The following is a 22,703-nucleotide window of genomic DNA, read 5'->3' on the forward strand; positions in this document are numbered from 1 at the left end:
TATTTTCTCCGTGCTTCATTACAGTGACAAATAGCAGACGGGACCTAACAGCGCACAGTGCTGTTAAAAAAGTGACAGGCTCATTTTTGGAGTCTAAACTCATTTCTGCATTCTGTATAATGTAATTACCACCTTAAGCGCTCATGCGGATACTAAAAGAGACAGAAACACTTTCTCCTGCGTTCTGGTCCTCAATATCACTTAGTTGAGTAAATGTACTGACATCATCACCTTAACTCAGAGCAAAACCGTCACATGACTTTGCCACCCTGTATTATTTCCATTCCTGGCATACAAAATGAGCTTTCAGGCAGAATGTCAAAGCAGTGGATGGTGATTTAAACTGTCAATCCCAGAAAAAGGTCAATAAAAGTATTATAAAAGTAATCGGTGTGCTGTATTCTGAGATCTGGAAGTTGAACTAGAAGGAAAGATTATCAAAAAGTAAATCGTTAAAAAGTCAAATTGGACTTCTAATGTGTGACTGTGCAGAAAAAAATGTATCCATAAAACTGTCTATCTTTAGTGTTTTCTTTTCTTTTCTTTTGGATCATCATTCTTAAAAATATTACACATTTTAGACAACTATACATATACATATATAAATAATATAACAATTCCAAAAAGGGAAAGGTAGGAATAAAAAATGAATAAAAGGGTGAAAACAAGTATCATTTACATAACACAAAAGATCTTCAGAAAATAAGTACATTTTATCATTAAGAATTATTTTAATTATTTACGATTCACAATTTTCACAAAATAATTGAATAAAAGTTTACCTTCGTTTATGAAAGTAAACTGTCAACAATACAATTGAATGACTTATTTATCATCAAATAGACGTTTTTTGTGAATAAATGATGACAAAACACTATTGTTGTAAAACAAACTTTGAATCTTTGTCTTTGCATCATGTCACAGATGCTCTATTTTAATGGCCCCAATAGACACTAGAGTGACCACAGTTTATATTTCAGATAAGATACAATTTAGATAAGTGTTTCCCAGCCTTACGTCTGCTTCACAACATCAAAGAGAACCTACAGCATCTTGACCTAAAAAAGTGCCATCGATGGTGTAGAGTCAACGGGTGATTTCCTCACGATCTGTGTGTGTCTGTGTGTTTTCCCTCAATCAACAGGAGCGTGTAACTGTCGTCATGAAAGGTTCTGTCTGGCTTTATCAACAGAAGAATTCTGTCTGTTTATCAGTGAGCTGCAGAACGTTGTCTTCTGCAGTTGAGCGTGACAGCAGATCTTCTTGAAGAACGGAGGGAACTCCAAGAACAGAAAGACAAAACGAACAAAATAATGAAGTAAAATGCAACGCATTGCTTGTTCCTCTTGGCATCTAACTGAGCAAAATCACCCTCCTGTTTTTGTTTTCATGTTCTGCAGCTTGACAACTTTGCAGACAGTAATTACGTTAGTTCAATTTGCTTGGAAGTGATAATTATTGTCACCAAGCCAGGTGTAAAGGCTGGAAATTCTGTTGTAAAACACAGGACATTCACACAAACAGCAGCTACTTCTGCCAAATAACTCATTCAGAACACAAGCACGAACGCTACAGGAATTCACAAATGTCTCATTAGAACCATTGAAATAAAAAATCTGAGTAAACTTTTGACTTTTAGTCGATATTTGCATTTACAGGATTCAGTTTTTCTTGAAATTTGATTGATGATGGATGACATTTCTTTCCCCCCCCATGGCATCAGTTACACCAAACATGTCAAAGCTGTTTTTCAAAAAGTCACTTTGGATAAAAGCATCTGTCAAAAGATTGGAAGTAGAGGTAAAGCCTTGCAAAAAAGAATGAAATGAATAACACGGTAAGTAATTACAAAAGAACAAATCTAAGCATGCTTGTATGTCTTGTATAGCCTACTAGAGAATCAGAAAATAAAAGGTGTCATTTGCTCGGCATCAATGACAATACAAGACAACCTGTGGATCTCTGTACTGGATGAAACTCTATGGTCCTCCGAGTACTACACACGGCAACCTGAGAAACAGTGGCCACCACAACAACGTTTTACATTCATATGAGATCTAAATTCAGCTAAGAATAGGTCTGTGTGTGGAAAGAGGAAGACAATACAGTAAGTATTGAGAGTATCTATATACCCAGACGGCTCCGATCACAAGCTTGAAATGTAACATATACAGTAAATGTGACAGGTGTGAGGTGTCCTAAAAGGTTGTGATGATGGATTCTGTTTCAAGTAGGTTTATCACCTCGGTTGAGATTCGAAGCGTACTGTGAATACGCATTTCAACACGTAATATTGGCATTTCGTTACATGCTTCGTGACAGTAAAATAGAAATTTAGACCCTTAACGCGATGCTAAATACTACATTTATTTACCCTTGTGCGCCATCTAGCAAACCAAATGATTGTTGTCTGCTCTTTGCTGTAAGATTTCCCAAACTCTCTCGTATTTTAGCAGAATTTTGTTTTGCTGCCATCCGTCATCAACATGCTCCATTTCTCCTGTGTTGTTTAGATTAGATTCAACTTTATTGTCATTACACATATACAAGTACAGTGTAACGAAATGTTGTGCATGTAGGGCCGGCTCGTGGGGTCCTAGGCGAGACCATGAAAATTGGCCCCACTGTTATTACGGTTAAAAAAACCACAGGAATTACAATATATATTTACAATATATATATTTTAGTGTAGAAATGTTTATTAAGTGCAACATATTCAACTCAATTTACATTGAGCAGACGCTTTTATCCAAAGCAACTTACAGATGAGGAAAACAATAGAAGCAATTGGAACAACATATAGCCTACCACAGTATACAGAGATTAGTGAGAAGTTTTTGCTTTTTTTTAATAAAAAAAGATCGGTCAGGTGTTTCAATGTCGTGATGCATATCCTGAGCAGGGCTTAAGTCAGGTATTCATTAAACTTTTTAATGTGTGCATTCATCTCCTTATTCTATACAGTACTTTTAGGAAATGCATTCTGGAGGTTACTGATCAATATGTTTATCTAATATTGAACATTTGTATGCACCTGTTGTGCTGTTTTTTTATTTGCCAATAGATACGTTAACTGGAACTGTAAACCAGTGTAACTTGTATTTGTCTGTATTTATTCTAACTGTATATCCTGCACTTGCTAACTGCACTTCTGGTTAGACCTAAACTACATTTCGTTACACTGTACTTGTATATGTGTAATGACAATAAAGTTGAATCTAATCTGATCTAATCTAATCTTCTGTGCGCCTATTTGTGATGGCAATAGATGCGAATAGCACATTTGTAAACCGAATGACCAAACGTAAATAAATAAAACTTGTACTAATATATTTTTCCGGTTCCCTAACTTTCATTTTCGAAAGGGACACAACACGGAGAGTAAAAACCGGCCCAAGAAGCAAAAGCAATCTGTCTCGTCCGACCGCGTGAGCCCGCCTCTGGAGGAAATGCGCCGGGGACTCGACACGTGATCCGCTCGCCACAATCCAGTATGGCGGAATCCGTATGCGAGTGAATCTGTCGCGAGCGCGCTCTCCAACGGGAATAAAGTCCGGTGAGGTGCGTCAGGTCGCGGCGGAGCTGCAGATAGGTGAGCGCCTATTCTTATGCGTCCTTCGATGGCTTTATCCTTTAATGCAGTGATCATCTGAGCGAGGGGAAGAAACTTACGAACGTTCACGTTGCAGATGTAACAATCAAAACAGTGTGTGTGTGTGCGTGTGCGTGTGTGTGTGTGGTGTCTAATCTCTGTGTGTCAGAGGGTAGTAATGTTCAATCCTTGCTCTCGGAGTAGCTGTATCGCGTTTCATGTCCTTCAAACTTTCCTTAAAGTCCGCTTGATGTTTATTTTAATATACATATTAGATCACGAATGCGTATTAAGGGACGGCATATACACGTAGGATGCTAATGTGCATCTTTAAAGTGTTTTAAATGGCCATTGATGGATTTGCGATCTGTTACAAACGTTGCTGTCCTGGTTTAGCGTTATAGAAACACTTCACCTGTGGAGTTGCGGCCAATAAAAGGCGCTTGTTGTTTTCTGTGAATGGACGGCGTGACGTCATCGCCCGATGATACATGTGTCAGTTGTATCATTTTCCCCGCGCTTGTAACATTTGTCGCGTTCTCGTGATTTACCGCGCGAATGAATGAACGGCTAAAGGTTTTAAAAGCATTTTATCTCGCGTTGTGTGTCCTGGGATCAGATGAGCACATTTAATTTCCTTATATTTGGATAAGATTGAGGTTGGTTCTGTAAGTCTTGTTTAGTTTAGTGTGTACGTCACGTTCTGTTGAGATGGACTGCGTGCTGTTGTGTCTGCCCGTTGATCACAATGCTGTTCGTGTAACATGTTATTATATCGTAATAAACTTGTTGTTCTCTATTTGACCCAATAAAAGCGGAGAAAGTCTGCTGCTACAATGTATAGCCTACCCCAACTAGCAGCATTTGAAATTAGTTTTGCATTTTGTTTTCAGACGGTGTGATGTAAACCTAAGCGATCATATCTTTTTCGCAGTTTTTTGGGCTCTTTCCCATGCTAAACAGAAAATGAGAGTTAAACATATATAAATGGACCTTAGCTGATTTCATGTTCTGAGCTGAGTCATGTCCGATGGTGCTTATATCATGCAGTTGTTCTTGGCAGCTGTCACCCATAGATGGTGGTTGAAGCTCCGACATGTGGCATCATGCACAGGCATATAAACGCAGGCTTTAATCACAGCCTGAAGGAAGTTCACTCGTCTATTCGCATTCCGGCTCTCAAGGACCGTCTCTCAGACCTTGTAAATTCCAGGCCTCACAGAAAGAAGGTCAGAGGAGCCCTCTGAGAACTTGGCAGCAGCGAGCTAATCCAGTCTTGCGTGGCCTTTGTTCCGCAAAGCGAATAATACTGTACACTAAGCTGTCTGCATTTTGTGTGGCTGTATAGAATTAGATATTTCACAAGTTACAACATCTCATAGGCCAAAATTTAATATAACTTTGAAATAAATTGAAATGCCAACGTAAGGAGCACAAAACATGTACAGTGTGCGTAGAGGAATGTCTTTCTATCAAGATTTTGCAGTGGGCTTCTCGTAGTGATTGACATTTGACTCAACCAATGGTGACTCATGACTATGATTTAATAATACACGATGATGTTCTGCTTTGTAACGCATTCTCCGTTTGATCCCAGCATCCGTTATCTCTCGTTCTCTCTCCACAGATCCGATCTTTGTTTTGTCTTTGCAGTCGAGTTCTGAGTAACGGCCGCACTTAGTAAATGCGACTTAATGGCCCACGCTTTATATAGTCTCAAATAACAATTAAAATCAGTCTGAGGCCCTTGCTAATCAATTCTACTCCTTGGGGCACATAATTAACAGTGCAGGATGACTCATGGAGGTTGGCAGATTGTACTGTTTGCTGCATCTGCGGCCGAAGAGGAAAAAGAGAGAGAATTTGGCTTCAGTCAGTCATGATGCTTAGCGCAGAAAAGAGATAACAGGAGACGGGGTGGATCTGTAGGTGGTTAATGCGGCTGGACAGATGACAAGAACTGACTCTCGATCTGTAGAAAGGTTGTTCCCTGGGAGGAAAATTGGATTGAGAATTGTCTTGATGTCGCTTAGACGATACTTGCGGTGATAAATGACTCTTTTAAAATGAAGTGTGTAATTTATGCACTTTTGGTAATGGTTAAAATAACTTTTTGCTATTGTTATCAGGACATACAGACTTGCTCAACCAGTGATGTGAGTTTGGGGGGATACTTATGTTTGGATTCCTTTTTGGTGACGCCAGTTGTGCAGAACTGACATTGACTTCACTGCCTTTGGTGGTCTAGTAGACAAAATTTGGAATCATTTAGTGCCTGTGTCACTTTGTGTTTACTCAAATGCCTGTTTTGGTTTTTCATTGTGCTGTTGCAGGACTTGGCGAGGCTTAGGTTCATTTGGCAATCCAACATATTCAAGATTGCAATAATTATAAAGCTTGTTTGTTTATATGATGGGTTTAATGAAAACTAAATGTTTGTGAGCAGTTCCATCAGTCAAGGTGGGAAGAAGCTCATTACGCTCTCACTGGAAAAACCTTGTCGGCCATCGTAACGGGCCGAGTATATTAAGAAAAGCAGACAACAGGGGAAAGTAAATGACGGGAGAGAGAGAGAGTGATGATTGTTCAGTCTCTCGTAAAGTGCAGGCAGGCCTGCACATGGTTGTTTGGTCACAGGGCTCCTTTCCTGCTCTTTGTTTATGTGAAAATAGACAGGACTCTGTGGAAATGGAGATGTCGAAACTTCGCCTGCGACGTGATGCTTGGTGCCGGACTGTTATCATTTTGTTGTGATAACATTGACAGATTTATGTACTGCAACACAAAAACACGACTCTTCACTTTTTAGAAGTAGCGATGCTTTCTTATCCCGGAAAGAATGTCAATCGTGCATGTTGGTTGTATGTCATTTTCAGTTTAACAAAATGCAAAACATGATACCATAGTTCGTAAAAAAAATCTTCACTATCAAGAACCTCGAGGTCATAGTATGATTTGAGAGCTGTAGAAACTAGGCGTGTGACGAGATCTGGTGGCACGAGATCTCGCCAGATCCGACGGGTCTCATGAGAACACAATATCCTTTCGCAATAGTCATGTATAAGGACGGGTTTCATCGTTCGCGTGCGTTTCTCGCGTCTACTGCGCCTGGTGCATAAGCACGTGCACTTACCGCAGTTCACGCTGCGAGCAGCGCTTTGGGATACTTTGTTTATTTTATTCAGGACAATTTGTTTATGACTGCATAAAATAATTCATTAAATAAACAATTTTTTGCATTTAGTGTTTTAAGGGAATAAAATACAGTTTTTCCTATATACAGTCAGGTCCATAAATATTGGGACATCGACACAATTCTAATATTTTTGGCAAGCCATCATTAGGCTGTTTGAGTTTGTCAAACAACATCTAAAAAAGCCTTCACAGTTCTGGAACAACATCCTATGGACCGATGAGACCAAGATCAATCTGTACCAGAGTGATGGGAAGAAACGAGTATGGAGAAGGAAAGGAACTGCTCAGGATCCAAAGCATACCACCTCATCAGTGAAGCATGGTGGTGGTAGTGTCGTGGCGTGGGCATGTATGGCTGCCAATGGAACTGGTTCTCTTGTATTTATTGATGTTGTGACTGCTGACAAAAACAGCAGGATGAATTCTGAAGTGTTTCGGGCAATATTATCTGCTCATATTCAGCCAAATGCTTCAGAACTCATTGGATGGCGCTTCACAGTGCAGATGGACAATGACCCGAAGCATACTGCGAAAGGAACCAAAGAGTTTTTGAAGGGAAATAAGTGGAATGTTATGCAATGGCCAAGTCAATCACCTGACCTGAATCCGATTGAGCATGCGTTTCACTTGCTGAAGACAAGACTGAAGGGATAATGCTCCAAGAACAAGCAGGAACTGAAGACATTTGCAGTAGAGGCCTGGCAGAGCATCACCAGGGATGAAAACCAGCGTCTGGTGATGTCTATGCGTTCCAGACTTCAGGCTGTAAGGATTTGGAACCAAGTATTAAAAAGTGAAAGTTTGATTTATTATTGTTAATCTGTCCCATTACTTTTACTTTTTTGTTCCCTTAAAAAGTGGGAGGCACATATACAAACTGTTGTCATTCCTACACCGTTCACCTGATTTGGATGTTAATACCCTCAAATTAAAGCTAAAAGTCTGCAGCTTATGCACATCTTGTTCGTTTTATTTCAAATCCATTGTTGTGGTGTATAGAGTCAGAAAGATTAGAATTGTCCCAATATTTATGGACCAGACTGTATTTCATCATTGAGGATTTTAAAAAAAAAAGTCTTGTGACCCGTCTCGTGGGATAAGTTTTTCGTCACACACCCCTAGTATAAACCTTGTCCAGTTTGTGTACTCTTTATATTGCTTTACAAGATAGACATATGGAGTAACTTTGCTGCGTTTTTGGCCCTGTTTGGTAACTATGATTGTGTCATATGGAAAACTTCTGTGGGGAGTATCCTTTTGAGATTTACAGAAACAATAACAGCATACAGCTTTAAATGGCAAATTATGACAATATGTTCATTTTTGGTTTAACTACACCTTTAATAAAGACCTACTGTACCAAATCACCGCTTAAAACTGACACAATCTGTCGCTCACCAGTCCATTTTAGTAACCTTGTCTTGCGCTAGTTTGCTCTGGCAAAACAATACGTCAGCATTTGAACAAATCCCTTAATGAAACATTTGGCCACAGTGGCATAAGAGTGAATTTAGTGGCACAAAACACGGCACCACGTCAGCTCTGGCGGGAATGGCGTAGAATCAGCGGCTGGGACCTGACGTGTAGTTTCCTTTCAAATGGAGTTTTCTGAAAAGTTGTGCAACTTTGTAGTTTTTTTATAGCCTGTGACACAAAGAGCTGGGAAAATGAGCTTCATGGTTAGAAAGTGGAACAGCGTTACAGAAGGCATTTCTTCATTGATGCACATTTTCAGTTTTACTCTATTCAGGCCAACTTTCATTTGGAGGCGCCGGTGATTGTTAATAATCTTTTTATGGCAATAATTCAATTTATGCAAAATAGTAACACATTGATAGCATATATTTTTATGTCTGTAAGAGGTCATTGTGCTGTAAAAACATCTTGTAGTAGGTTTCTGAACTCTGTCTTACTTTATACTTTGTTTTTATTGAAGTATCAGTAGGACACCATTTGTGGATTCAGTTTTAAACAATACATTTGGGAACAGTTTGTTTTTGAGGACTAAAAATGAAAGATGATACGTTGTTGTCTATACCTAATCTTACAGTAAAGTTGCAACATGCAAGTGTGCGCAAATAATGTCTTTGCTATGTGTCACACTGCGTTGTCTGTTACAGATTGTTTGTGTTCTTGTTGTGTAGTATGTATATATTTTATCCGAATTACGCATACAGTTTTTCAGGTCACTTAAACGTATTCAAAATGCACTATTTAAAATTTTGGGATCAGTCTTCAGTACTTTTTAAGAAAAAAACGTAAAGGTCCAGTGTATGAACTTTATCGGCACGTCATGGTGAGGTTGGTAACCAACGGCTCACTCCACTTCTCGTCCCTCCGTTTGGAATCACTAGGGTGGCTGACACATGAATAAGATGTCGTCACATTTTCGCTGCTTTACCGAAGGAGATAACGTATTTACAAAACGCGCCCTGTAAAGTGGTTTGTCCATTTCGGGCTACTGTAGAAACAACATGGCAAATTCCGTGCAAAGGGACCCCCGCGGTGTATGTAGATACTGTAGAAATGGCTCATTCTAAGGTAATTAAAACACAACGCTTCATTATTGAAGTCTTTAGACGCCTCTGAGGACATAGTTTTGTATATTGTATTGCATTTCTGACAATAGGTCCTCCAAACAAAATACACACTGGACCTTTAAGAAGATCTAAGAGTATTTTCAGAGTATATCACACTATTACTTTAAAGTTTTTATTGTGGCACATCTATCAGCTTTTTCACGATTCAAAATTATACTTTTATAAAGTTAGCAGGACGTCGACGCACATTGTAAAATAAATGCAGTTCATGACCCCTTCATTACCTCAGACTGACTGGAAACACTTGAAATGCTTCTCTGTATGTATTATTAACCTTAATAATTAAACAGTTATTTGTTAACTTCAAACATTGATAGGAACACCCGCAAATAGACATCTCTGCTATCATGAAAACAAAATGTCATTCTAGTTGACTTATGTTAAAGAGCAGTCATGTAGTTAAACATTATTAGCTCCTTTGACACACGCGTGAGGTGTTTTCCTTGTGTAATGTCTAACAAGCCTTGTTTTCTCTTGTAGTGAACATGACTGAGCAGTCTTGAGTATTGTATAAACAACAAGAGCGTCCTGTCATATTGGATTGGGTGTCGTTTTCCTGCTGAGCTTTGTTACCCGGCTTTTTTTTCCCCCTCCGGCCTGTCAGTCTGTGTCAGCTCTGCCCTTCGATGACGGTCACTTTAGACGACCGGCCAAGTCTCATTCTTGTCGCAGACGGGCTGATGGTAGACTGAGGGTGCACCAGTCCCCTCTCATTTGCCCCAGGTTACATCACACCCCCAGACGACATGAGCAGTCGCGGCCAATGGACGCTTGACCGATTTTGGGCGATTGTTGTCCTGCAGTTTTCCCTTAACATTGTGTCCTGCTTCCTTGACACAGTTCGTTTAAACTAGGCCACCTATTTTTTATACTTTATATTTATGTCCTGCTACAGTTATTATATTTTACACGGTTTTTAAAGGAATTTTTTAAAGGAATAGCACTCAAAAGATATGTAAAAGGATATTGTTTATTAAAATACAAGTATATTTTTCTATAATTTAGTTGTTTTGTCCTTATGTTGTCCTTATAACACTTTACAGTAAGGTCTTATTTAGTAACGTTATTTAATGCATTATCTAACAACGGACAATAAATATTTACATCACTCAGCATGTTTTTTAATGTTAGTTATTTCAATGTTATTTGTCATTCTTTGTTCATTTTAATTCATTACGCATATCTTTTAATATGAAATGTGTAATTGTGCATGTTGAAAAACAAAGATTAATAAATGTGATTAACTATCGTTAACAAATTGAACCTTATTTTTTATACAACCGAAATGGAAATATTCAGGGTGTAAATAGTAGAGATGGCGATGAGAAAAATAATACATTATACATCAAAAATAAATTCCCAGTAATCCCAGAAGGAAATTCATTGGTCTAAATGTCAAGGAAGCCTGATATTGCGTTGTATATTTTAATATAATAGTTGTATATTTTTACAGTAATTTAGACGTTAATGATACTAGACTGTTTCTGCTGTTGTAGAGAGATGCATTTGTATGCTTTATTCAGTAGATGGTGAAGGATTAATTGTTGATTTGTACTAGAAGTCATGTTTGCGTATAAATAATCAGCTCTGTTTGCCAGGACAGATATATCACATGCTGTTAAAAGAGTTTTTTTGGGGGTAGATCTGAAAAAAGTGCTGTTACCTCCAGTGTTTATCTGGTTAGCAGTGTTCGAATAGTGTGACGTGAAAGAAGCAGTTAGCTGTCATACTTGGACGTGTTTTGTGAAAAATGTATGAGAATTACACAGAAGATCATGTTCGGCCTGTTCACACCAAAAATGATAACTACAACTATACAGCCTTAAGAATGAAAAACAACAGATATCGTCGGCCTATTCACACCAACGCCCGTACAACAAATATACTTGTAACATGAGGACACAATGGCAGGAAATTTGTGACATGTCTGTGTAGATTATCTTGTCATGTCACAGACAGTTTTGTCTTAGATACTTAAGAAACACTGTTTAGGAATGAGAGAGCAGAGCAGCTAGGGATGGGCATGATAACTCGAGCACTCGATGATGAGAATTTTGACCGTTTAGGTATATTAATACATTTTGTTGAATAAAAGGAATTTATTGGTTATCCTGGCATTTCGGGTGGTCCCCAGAGATTTGATTGGATGCGGTTTGCATTCCAGAGTCAAGTCAGGAGCACAGAAGGGCATATACACAAGTGCAAATGCGCAGCGCCAAGCTGCATACAAAACATACAAATCTACTCCAAGTTTGGTCGTGCGCGATGCAACGCGGCAAAAGAAAAAGGAACTGTTTTAACGGAAAGATGAACCGTGGAAATCATGGTTCTTAAATCAGCCTGGAATGCATGTCGTAGATACCAGTGGCTAAATTTACCTCAAAAGTAATACAGTTTACAGAGCAGAGCCGATAATACGGCCCTGACGGAGTCAATGTTTGACCTCTTCTGATACGGTGCAGTTAACATGTTTCGACATCCTCCTGAGTGGTAATGCAAATGAATGCGACCTTTTTACAAAAATAAGCCCTAGCTTAGAATAGCACTGAAATGAGACCTCGCTTGATATTTTTATATCCGTGCTTCCCCTGAAGTCTGGCTCGCGTCATTGTGGTTCACACTTTTGCGCCGGTTTTGCTATTGGGGTCATGTGTGGTTTTGGGTGATTGTAGTTACTCAGCGATCCCTGAGGTGTAATGTTTACGCAAGAGAGGAAGTCCTTCCATTAAACGTTCTACATTACAGCCACCGGTGTAAATGATGTCGTCCGAAGAACGTTGCTTTTTATTAAGCATTTGAAAATGAAAACACACATTGAAACAATCTGAATTTCATCTGTCCGTTTATCCAAAAGATCCTCCGAGCATGTCCACTTGTGCTTTTGGGCGGAAACTGTGCCATGTCAGACACGTGATGACGGCAAGTGCTAAAGACTGCCGGAGGAGCTGGAGCTAAACTTCTTCCAGTACATGTACTGGCCATGCCAGCTGGTCCCAGTGAGAAGCCATGCCATGAGCAAGAAATTCGGGCGTAGTTTCTGTGAGGTTCAACAGAGACGTGGTTCATTCAAACAAACAGAAGTATTACGCTCTCTTGATTCTAGGACCTGTGGTGATGTAACACCTTTTCCCCGCATGTACGGAAAATCCACGTCAGTTTTGGGAGTCGCTGTGATTAAATTAGATTTTCTTGGCACGCTTAATTGGGATTAACTCCAGTGTTCCAACGTTCTCCCCGTCAACTGTACGTTCTCGCCAACTTTCTTGTTTTATTTGCAAGGGTATAGATGTTGGGTTTTGGTGTCGTCTTGAATAAAACCAGTCGTACCCTTGAGCGTTTTGTGTGGGCTTGAATTCTCTTTTTGCAGCTGGTGTCTTATATGAGCTTTTTAATAAATTCTCTGATCTAGACTATTCAGTGGACCTGAGAAGAAATTCAGTGCATAAAAAATTGTGACATCAGTGTTACATCAGGACCAAGTGGTTGGTTACCCACAACCAGTCATAAAAATACTTACTTCATGCTTCTGATGTCAGCATTTCCAAATGGACATATAACCAGAAAAAGCTATCGTCATGTGAACTAGGGCTGTCATAATATCACATTGTAACTATATGATTATCGTGGCCCAAGTAAATCACAATAAAACCGGGTTATTTTCATGAAATATCTTGAACAAAAACGCTATCAGTCAAATTAATTTAGGGCCAATGAATCAAGTTTTTATGATATTCTTTTATTTGTAGTATTAACATAATATTAATAATCGTGGTACTTAATGTAATGTTATAGAAGGACACCAGAAAATGTATGATATATTTTGATGCCCCTAATGTGCACTATGCTATAGTAATAATAAAGTATACTAATAAATACTTGAATTGCTTATATCATTTGTGATTGAAGTTATTGGTCTCGCACCACATCTTATTATTTTTATGTGGATTGCCATGTCCTTCTGTTGTGTGTCTATTAAAGGGTTAGTTCACCCAAAAATGACATTCTGACATCATTAGGGTTGTGTATCAGAATTAGAATTTTATCGATTTTGATTCATATCAATTTCCAGTTTCGATTCCACAGTTGAAGTAAAACATGTGGATATCAACTGTTAAGTCATCAAGCCTGCTTATCGACTGGTTTGCAAAAAATATATATTGTATATGAGCATTGTTTTGTGTATATATACACATTCCTTTCGAGTCCTTTCGGACGTTTGTAACCAAAAGCATAGGACTCCATTGACTTCCATTGTAGAACACAACACCATTGATACATTTCTACAAATATCTTCTTTTATGTTCCACGTGCTGGTTCACATGTTCAGTGAGTTTTCTTTAGTCTATAGGCCTCATTTCTCTTGGAACAGCTGATGTTTATGATTACATAACATGGCTTAGCTCTGATGTCCCACTGCGTGCAGATATTGCGGTTTTGCTGATAGACAAGTTCCTTTGTTCCAGGTGGCCATAAGGAGAAATGTACACACAGTTATCCTGGAAACACTGCGTTAGGTCTGCTTGACAAGCGAGTGTCAATCGTCGCCTCTGCTTAACTTTGTGACGGCAAATATGAGAGGTGTGAATGTGTCTGAGTGACAGATTGGAAAGGATGGCTAACACCCGCCCGCCGCGTGTCAACAACGTGTGACGTTGTCCTTCTGGTCCAGCCTTTCTCACACATATAGTATATATATTCTTAAAATAGTAAAATGAGATTTTGTTGGACATGTTTCCTTTAAAGGCAGCTGTCTGTGTAGACAGTAGGGAACAGGACATCCCACTATGTTTTTGAAGAGAGCCATTGTGTCATTACTTCTGTTTTCTTTTCTTTTGACAGTTCAAGACCGGTGAGGATACCAACAACACGCCGAGTTGGATTACGGCCAGCGGGGCCTGTAAACATCTCAGAGTCTTCTTTCTTTCCCGTCTCGTGTCTCTATTAAATAATCTTTCACGTCGACAGTGGATGGTGATCGGCCAGCGAGCCTTAGAGGAGCTGTGAGGTCTAACTCACGTCCTCACCTGTCAGGACTCACTCCTTTTGTTGTCGGTCTTCAATTCCTTCTGAGAGAACTCCAGACACGATGACGTCTCCCAGCCAGCCAGGTAAGAGCTCTTCAGTTTTGATAAACACGGCACATTCCGCTCCGCTCCTGTTTCAGTTACGACTTCTGTAAAAATAACCGTCAGTGATCCTGAAATGTGTCATTACAAACCGGTCGCTCTTGCAGGAGGATGATATTGTTCCTGGGCTGCAGGACAGGCACGTGATTTGGCCTTTGAGGGCCGACAATCGGCCTTGAGTTGCCAGAAAAGCTTTTTTGACTCTCGCCCAAATTTCTGTCCCCCTTTCGCTGCCAAGGCTGCCCCGTCCAACTGTCGGCTCGAGGAGTTTCACTATTCTGGGAAGAAGTTGTGAGCTTTGCCATGTTTGTGCTTCTCTTTTATCTCTTCTAGATGAGACAGTTTTCTTACTTTTTTCAAAATATCTATGATTATAACAAAATGATACCTAGTCTTTTGCCAATCCAGGGGTGATGTAATGGTTTTGAGCTGGATTGGAGATTTGCATGTCTGATGTCACTTCGCACATACCGTCCCTTAATCCGCTTTGGGTTCGATAGAGCAATTTCAGCCAGGGATCACCAGCATCAACCTAATCCAGTGGTTCTCATTAGAGGAGGTTATTCCTCACGTCTCTGCCTGGTTTTCAGCATCTCTTTTTTTATATAGCGCTTTTTACGACACAGGTTTTGTCACAGCAGCTTCACAGTAATAACCCAAAAAATATCATAGATGGCACATACTTCATCAAAACCAAGATTTTTTTATGTTATAAGGCAAACACATAGCAACGCCCTGGCGACCACCACAACCACCTGTTATATCAAGTTTTGCATGCAAGTGCCACTCATGTTTTGGACTGGAAATGAGGAATCAAACCTTCAACGCATTGTGGAATTCAAGAGAAGTTTCTCTTCTCAATTTTGACCTGCGTGTGTTTTCTCACACTTGCTCTCCGTCCAGGGTCTTGTGTTGTAGAAAGCTGGTTTATGATGGTCAGTCGGCTCTTCTTGTCCCAGGAGCTACATCAGATACGGCAGCATCGGATTTGCCAATAAAGATGCACATCACTCCGCTCCAGGCCCATTTCTTCTCTCAAATCTTATAAGAACTTCAGAAGCTTTCGCCGTCGGCTCAAAATTCATCGGCCTTCTGTGCAATTGAAGGTGCGACCGCTGGACATCGTTATGTACTTTCATATCCCTCCACACCTTTAGGATTAGAATACCAGTTTTTTTATATGGTTGTATCAAATTCACACCTATTTGGAGAGAAGGGATTTCACTTGAGCGGTGAAAGAAAGAGCACTTGAAAAGAGAAAGAATAAGCAGAAATCTCCAGCGGTTGCTTTTTCTGCGTGAGGGAGCACATTGTTTATACATCTTTTTCAGGGCTGCTAGTCACAGGCTTTACTGCTCCAAACAACTGGCACTAATGGTTTCTTTGCCTGAGGGCAGGTGGATGGGGAACGCAACTTGATCCAGATGCAGACGGCGGTGTACCGAGCTTCCTTACGGGAGAATCACGGTCTGTCACTGCTTTTAGCTGGGACGTGGATCTGCAAACTTTATTTAAATTGAATAATTTATATTATTTTTCCAATCCATTCTTAAAAATGGAAAGTGATTGATGTAGCCGCGCTTACAAGCATCTTGATAATCTGACTCAATTTAACAACAAAATTGTCATTATTATAAGTTTTATATAATATTGACTATTTTCCCAGTGTTTGCACGTAAACATGGGCTCTTTCGCTCCGGTTTTGCTGTTTTTATTTTTTAAATACGTTTGTGGAAAGATGTCTTGTTTGGGAGGACAGCTCATTCATAATTCCATGTTTTCCATGGCATTACCAATTCTAACCAGTTTCGGATCAGTAGGATCACATTACCACATATTATACAATAACAAACTGGGTAAACAGTTTTGTTCAGTTGTTGCCATGGTTTGTCCTTATTATTTCGATTTGGTATTTTGTTGTTCGTCGTGCTGTAAAAACACATAAGACATCATATTAATATCTATTAAACCAGTTTGCACTGCAACGGTCTTGTTTCACAGAGTTTAATCCTGATGTTTGGGTAGTATTATGTGTAATTATGTCCTTTTTGGCAATCTGAGGAAACGTTTTCAGGGAATTTTTCTTTCTCTCATAAAACCCAAATCCATGTCTGGAGTCTCCGACCGCATGTTCCTTTATTTAATAACCGTGTGCATTTATTCTTTATCGCAAGGTAGTTTTGTTGTTTGGAGGAAAGCATGTTTAATGTCCAGCGTTCAATGTAGGTGGCGATGGCAAAAATGCAGCTCTGCCCGTTGGTACATAATGCGATTTGATTTTGTTTGTGAAAATTTGGGGTTCACCCATATTGATTTGTTTCTTTTGACTCTTTCTGTTGATTCAGAAGTCGTCGATCATCATCCGGTTTCTCAAGGCTCTTTTGCTCAGAAACTAGACGGTTGCCATGTCATATTCCCATGTAAGAGCATATAATGTACTATAGAATTGATTCCACAATTTGTTCCTGCATGAGAAACGTCTATTCAAACAAAGCGTTTTTTTTGTAGTTGTTGAAGGATGTAATTGCATCTATTCTTCACCACGTCAGATCTTAGGTGGTTGTTTTTCACCTTTAGCCAATCGTTGCGTAGATCACACATGTAGGTTTTCTCCTGGCTCGGGTTCAGTGGCTCTTGATCTCACAGGTCTGAACAAGCCTCTCTCCTGGCGTGATTAATCGCTGGCGGTCTGAACTGTGTGGATCTTGCGTCAATAAATCGTCACGGAGGCAACTCTCCCATTTCGAACATAAACACAGAGACGGGCCGAGCTGTGACTGAAGCCAGGCCAGCGCTAGTTAGAGCTCTACCGGCCCTTTGAGTCACGAGGGCCGAATATTTAACACCCAGATTTTATTAGAAGAGATCCAGCCACAGGTCTCTCAGGGCTCTTTAATCTGCGGAAGGCCAAGGCCTAAATCTGCAAGTGTGCATGTTTCCACTCATGAGCAAATGAAGCTAAATTGATTGAATCCAAATCTAGTGAGTTTTGTTTAGCGATGAATAGATTTTAAAGCAATTATTTTAACATTTTTCAGCTTTTTAATGATGATTGTTTTTTACGATGTTGATTGATTTTATTGATCACTTTGGAAGATGTTTCTGTTTTAGCTTTTTCATGTTTTTCTTCACATGAAAGTGAGTTTACTTTAGTTCATTTAGTAAACAATGTACATCAAATTAAGGTTTGTTTTCAGCAGTTTTTTCCTTAAATTGATAATGTTAATGCAGTTTATAAGCAAAGAAAATACATTTTAACTCACCTACATTAGGGCTGCGCAATATATTGAAATGAGGAAAATATTACTAGTCGCAACAATTATAATTTTTTAAAAACTGTTTTGCTCCAAATTGTCAGAGTTGCTTTTCTTTCATCAGTTAAACATGTTCACTTTCATAAATTGTAATGATGCTTTCTTTTCCATGTAAGAATTAAAACACGAAACCTGTATGTTGGTTAATTTAGTTTTTAGGTATAATTTACGTTTTTTTCACAAACGTAAGGGATTATATAGCATATTGCATTATTCATCAAGTTATCCCATTTTTCCTATTGGCAAGATCCATGTTGAATCAGTGAGTAGTTAAATATATTAAGCTAAAATAAACATTTGTAGTTGTATCATCCAGCCCTAAAACAGGTGAATAGAAAAGAACCTCAATATTTCCAGCATACGTTTGTACAGTAGTATTTTTTTACATCTCTCCAGTTGATTTAAGCCCATTACTCATATCAACCCCGTGGAGAACACTACGCTCCTGCATTCTATTAGATTTGGCGAGGTAATGCCTGCTGGAGGTGAATCCTACTGTTGAAGGAGACGGAATCAGACCCTCTTGGATTGCACAGATGCACCAAAACCCAAAATATCCCTCGATCCTTTTTCAGCTCGTGTTCTGTAGCAGATGGTTTTGAATAATTCATGTCAAGTTTGTGGGAAGCGTTCTGCATCACATTTATCCCGAGGACTGTGAGATTTTATTATTTTTCAACAAGAAACTTCTCTTTCCAACGCTGGCAGAAGTGTTCAGAGGAATCAGAAGTGCAGCGGTTTTACCAGAACAAAAGTGGCTTCCTCGTGAAAGCATTTCACCCCAAAATCAAGCCAAAACATTTTTTGCATTTAATAATTGGTGCATATTTTTAGAAGCACTAATATGTTTGGCATTGAAAACATTTGCATGTGAATTAAACACCCCTCCTCCCAATTCTCAGTACTGTAATGCATTCAGTTAATTACATTTTTTCCTTCATTATATTCTCATTACTGGAACTCATCAAAGTGAAAACCAAATTTTCTTTAAAAATAGTTTTTCACATGTCAGTTTTGAGAATTGAATGGGGGTTTGTTGTTTATTTCGTGTAGGATTAATGACCATGAGGATCACGAGTCATGACGTGAACATCTGCTTTTGCTTTGTCATTAAGACATCTTGGCCTGGTTATCACAAAAAGTCATTGATGGGCAGGACAGATAGAATTTGTGGCCTTTTTCTGTGCAATTTTGGGGGAAATATCAAAATGTGCTTATCGGTAACTGTGAAAAACAAATCGGTGTATTGATAGATTCATTGGTAAAACCATAGTTTAGACTGACCTGACACATTCAGAGAAGAAAAGTCGAGCGCTCAGAAATCTAAATCGGTGGATATTATATAAATACATTATATACACAAATGGACTAAATGAAATAAACCCGTATGTGTCCTGTGGCGTGATAGCAAACATTTAGAAAAAAGTAAAAAGGAAGATAAATCTCTCTTACTGTATGCTATTTTATATTATAAATATAAACAATTATATGAAATAATATACTGTATTATTAGCAGAGTTTTTGCTTCGTCACACTGCCCAAATACTAGTTTCACTTCCACAATATGGACCAAAATACTGCTTTCTTGTTTCGTCGGTCAAAAATCACTTCTCCTTCATCACCGTGTGGAACAAGGAGATCTTGATCCATTTCTCCCTATCTTGAGCCTTAGATGTAGATAATTACCCGAGTTGTGATTTTGGACCTCGGTGTGCAGCGGTCTGTAATGTGGTTTTAGGGCATTGTTTATCAGTGTGAGCTTTGGTCTGTGATCTATGAAGTGTAGAATTATTGTTGTAAGGTCACAAAAATGTCCTCGTCATTAGCCAATAAGTGCGCTGGAAAATTTGCCATGGCAGAGAGACGGATTTGTGTGCGCTAGATGAGAGGGGTGGGATAGTCCAAACAAAACCTCCTCAGAACAATGGAAATGACGAGAGGCTAATGAGATTTATATGCTGTTATTGTCTCATTTGTACGTTTTCCATAATATCCAATTCGGCTAATCCGATTCGGGATGAAATATGCCCGCGTTCTGGCTTTGTAATGAATTTAAGAAATGCTCCGAGCTCCGCTTTGCCAAAAGCAAAGTTTCATTTCATTCATTTATGAGTTTATTCCAAATTCAATATGACGTTATGAATAGGCTGCAAAAGCTAATCCTGCGTTTATGGATGTGTTTGATCTGACTGCATGCTTGTCATTTTTTTATATAAAAGGCATTATCATTTTTTGGAATGATGAAAATCCTTATACTCCGCGTCTGGCCCACATGTGCCACACGAGTGTGTCGGAACAGGCAGCTAATTGCAAGGTTAAAGGCATTTTGACATAAACACCCATTGCTGTGCACACACACCATTAAAGGGTGTTTTATAGCTGCGGCTAACACACATCAAGGCCTGTATGTCTCCCAGGCGAGCTCGATTAAAGCTCTGGAGGCTCGAGCGAGCAGGCCGGTCCTGATGGGGCAGACTGCATCATTACGAGACAGACGGCGGCCAAACCAACATACTCGGCACCTCTCAGTTACGCAGGGCTGGTGGGAAAGACACAAGCTTCAAAGCCACAGAGCCAGATGTGACGATGTTTTCTTTAAATAATCCACAACATTTCTTGGTTTTTACAAGCACGCTTGATTCACAGGCCTATGCAGTTTGTTTCCATTTCCTGTCTGGATTGTGCAAACTTGTGCAATGTGCTTTGTGTTTAGGACACAAATGCAGATGGTAACGCAACAGTTTTTACACCTTAAAGGAACAGTTCACCCGAAAATTCTTGACTAAGTCAACCTCCAGTTGTTCCAAATCTGTATCATTTCTCTGTTCTGATGAACACGGAGCAAGAAATGTGCAAGAACGCTTGTAACCAAACAGTTCTTGCACACTACCATAGTAGGAAAATTACTTTATATATTTCTTTGTTCTGTTAAACACAAAAGAAGATATGTTGAAGAATTCAGGAAATTGTAGAAAAGCCTTTTTCCTACTATGGTAGTCAATGGTGGCCAAGAACTGTTCAGTATACTGTAATACAGTTCTTAGATATTATAAAGTTTCGAACCTTAGCAGAGTAAATATGATCGTATACTACAGTATTTACAATTATTTATGAATGCTTTAGTATACATTAACAAGGTGCAGTACATACTATAATATACATCGGTACGCTACAAACTTAAGTATAGTACAAGTATATTATTTTTATATTGGAATCTTAATCTCAAAGCTGTTTGTTTTCTAGAGTGTGAAGTCAGTTTGTTTGCTAATAAGAATTTGGGGTCATTTTGAGCAGAATCTCAGAAGTGTCAGAGGTCGTATTGCTGGTGCGAGGACATTTCTAGAAGGAAATGGTTCTTAGTTTTAGGATGCTCTGTGTGGTCTGTAAGGCGTGTTCACTTTGCAACCCATAAAGGTCAGAGAGAGGGTGGAAAAACTAAATTATGACCGTATACGGTCCTTGACTAACATTTTAGTGTACCTGTGGGGACATAATAAAATAATGCAATTCTGGCTGAGGTTTTTGAATTGGCAGTCCATTGGTAAACTCTGTTCTCTTATTCATAATCCATCCCGAGGCTTGTTTTTTCCTTACGCATTACGCCAAAAACACAACGATGTCATGTTTATTTATGCAGAGAGGACTCCGCGAACAACAACAAATTATGGGTTGTTGTAAGTCTGTACCTTGGAGGAGTTTTATCTCACAACGAGTGCTTGACTTACAACAATACACATTGTTTTAAAAAAGTCTGGCCCAAACCACTGAATTTCATGGGAAAAGACAGATTTGCAAAGTGACCAACAGCAGTTTGTTTTGTCTTATTGTTCTCGTCGAGGTAGATTTACATGAAATAGTTTATATTAGAGTGACTTGGTAAAACTTTTACCAAGCGATTAAAAAATTGATATCAGAATTGATATCTGTCTAAAACTAATCCAGGGAGCGGATGGTGTTTGTCTCGAATAACTAAATGGGGAATGTAAACGGCACTCGCTGGTTCCTTGATAAAATGAAACTTTCCAGACATGAATCCACAGATTAGCAATAATGGAAAATCCTGTCAAACTTGGCCTGGATGACGCGTCTACTGTTCCTACCTCCTTCAGTGTTTTGTCATTTGATAACACTGCTGTTTATATGTACATTTATATGTGTGTCAGTGAGGAGATCCAACATGGATCTGATATTGTGAAGATCCTGTACGGTCATACGAGGATGAGTTACACAGATTTCAATTCAACATTGATGTGTATAATTGAAGAAAATGAATGTTTTGTGTTCAAGTGAAAAATAGACATACCCTAGTTAAATTCGTAACTAGATTTTCATTCTCCAACATTAAACATTTTACATGCAATTAAAACAACAACTTAAGTTAAACGGCTTCATTCAATATTAAAGTAAAATCAAATTAGCTTGAATTATATTGAACTGACTTGGAATGTATTTGCAACTTGAGTTTTAAAGTCAGTTCAATATGATTAAGTTCAATTAACTCATAAAGCTAATTGTTTATATCTTAACTATTTAAGGCAGCTGAAATGTGTGTTTTGTTACAGTGTGCTGTTGATTATGATGACAGATAAAAAAAACGTAAGGAAAATCATTTAGAAAAAATAAATACTGTATAACCTGTCCATTAGTGTAAAATGCAAAAGAGGCTAAATGAAAGTTGTTTTTGACCCATAACTGAATGAAAAAAACCTCTCGCACTCTTGTAAAATTCATGAGTGCAGTGACTCATCTGTTGAATGCCAAAAAGCGCGTGCTGGTTTGCTAACGTTTGAGTAATGAGCTGTTTTACACCCGTCTGTGATGTATTGTAAGCGCACCAGGTCTATTCCTGATTAATGATTACAGGAATCTCACACAA

General features: G+C 38.9%; 1 protein-coding gene across 3 annotated transcripts in view; it reads left to right on the forward strand.

Moving 5' to 3' along the window:
* Window positions 1–3,478: 3,478 nt before the first annotated feature.
* Window positions 3,479–22,703, forward strand: part of hdac4 (histone deacetylase 4) — a 142,531-nt gene continuing 123,306 nt past the window's right edge. For 2 of the 3 annotated variants that reach the window (XM_079465042.1, XM_079465043.1), the window contains exons 1-2: window positions 3,479–3,592; window positions 14,227–14,495. In XM_079465042.1, coding sequence (XP_079321168.1) covers window positions 14,474–14,495 — 22 coding nt within the window. In that variant the 5' untranslated portion in view covers window positions 3,479–3,592; window positions 14,227–14,473. The remainder of the gene's footprint in view (window positions 3,593–14,226; window positions 14,496–22,703) is intronic. The other variant, XM_079465044.1, reaches the window with a different exon arrangement.

This window comes from Barbatula barbatula (assembly GCF_947034865.1).
Source record: "Barbatula barbatula genome assembly, chromosome: 9".
Classification (NCBI taxonomy): domain Eukaryota; kingdom Metazoa; phylum Chordata; class Actinopteri; order Cypriniformes; family Nemacheilidae; genus Barbatula; species Barbatula barbatula.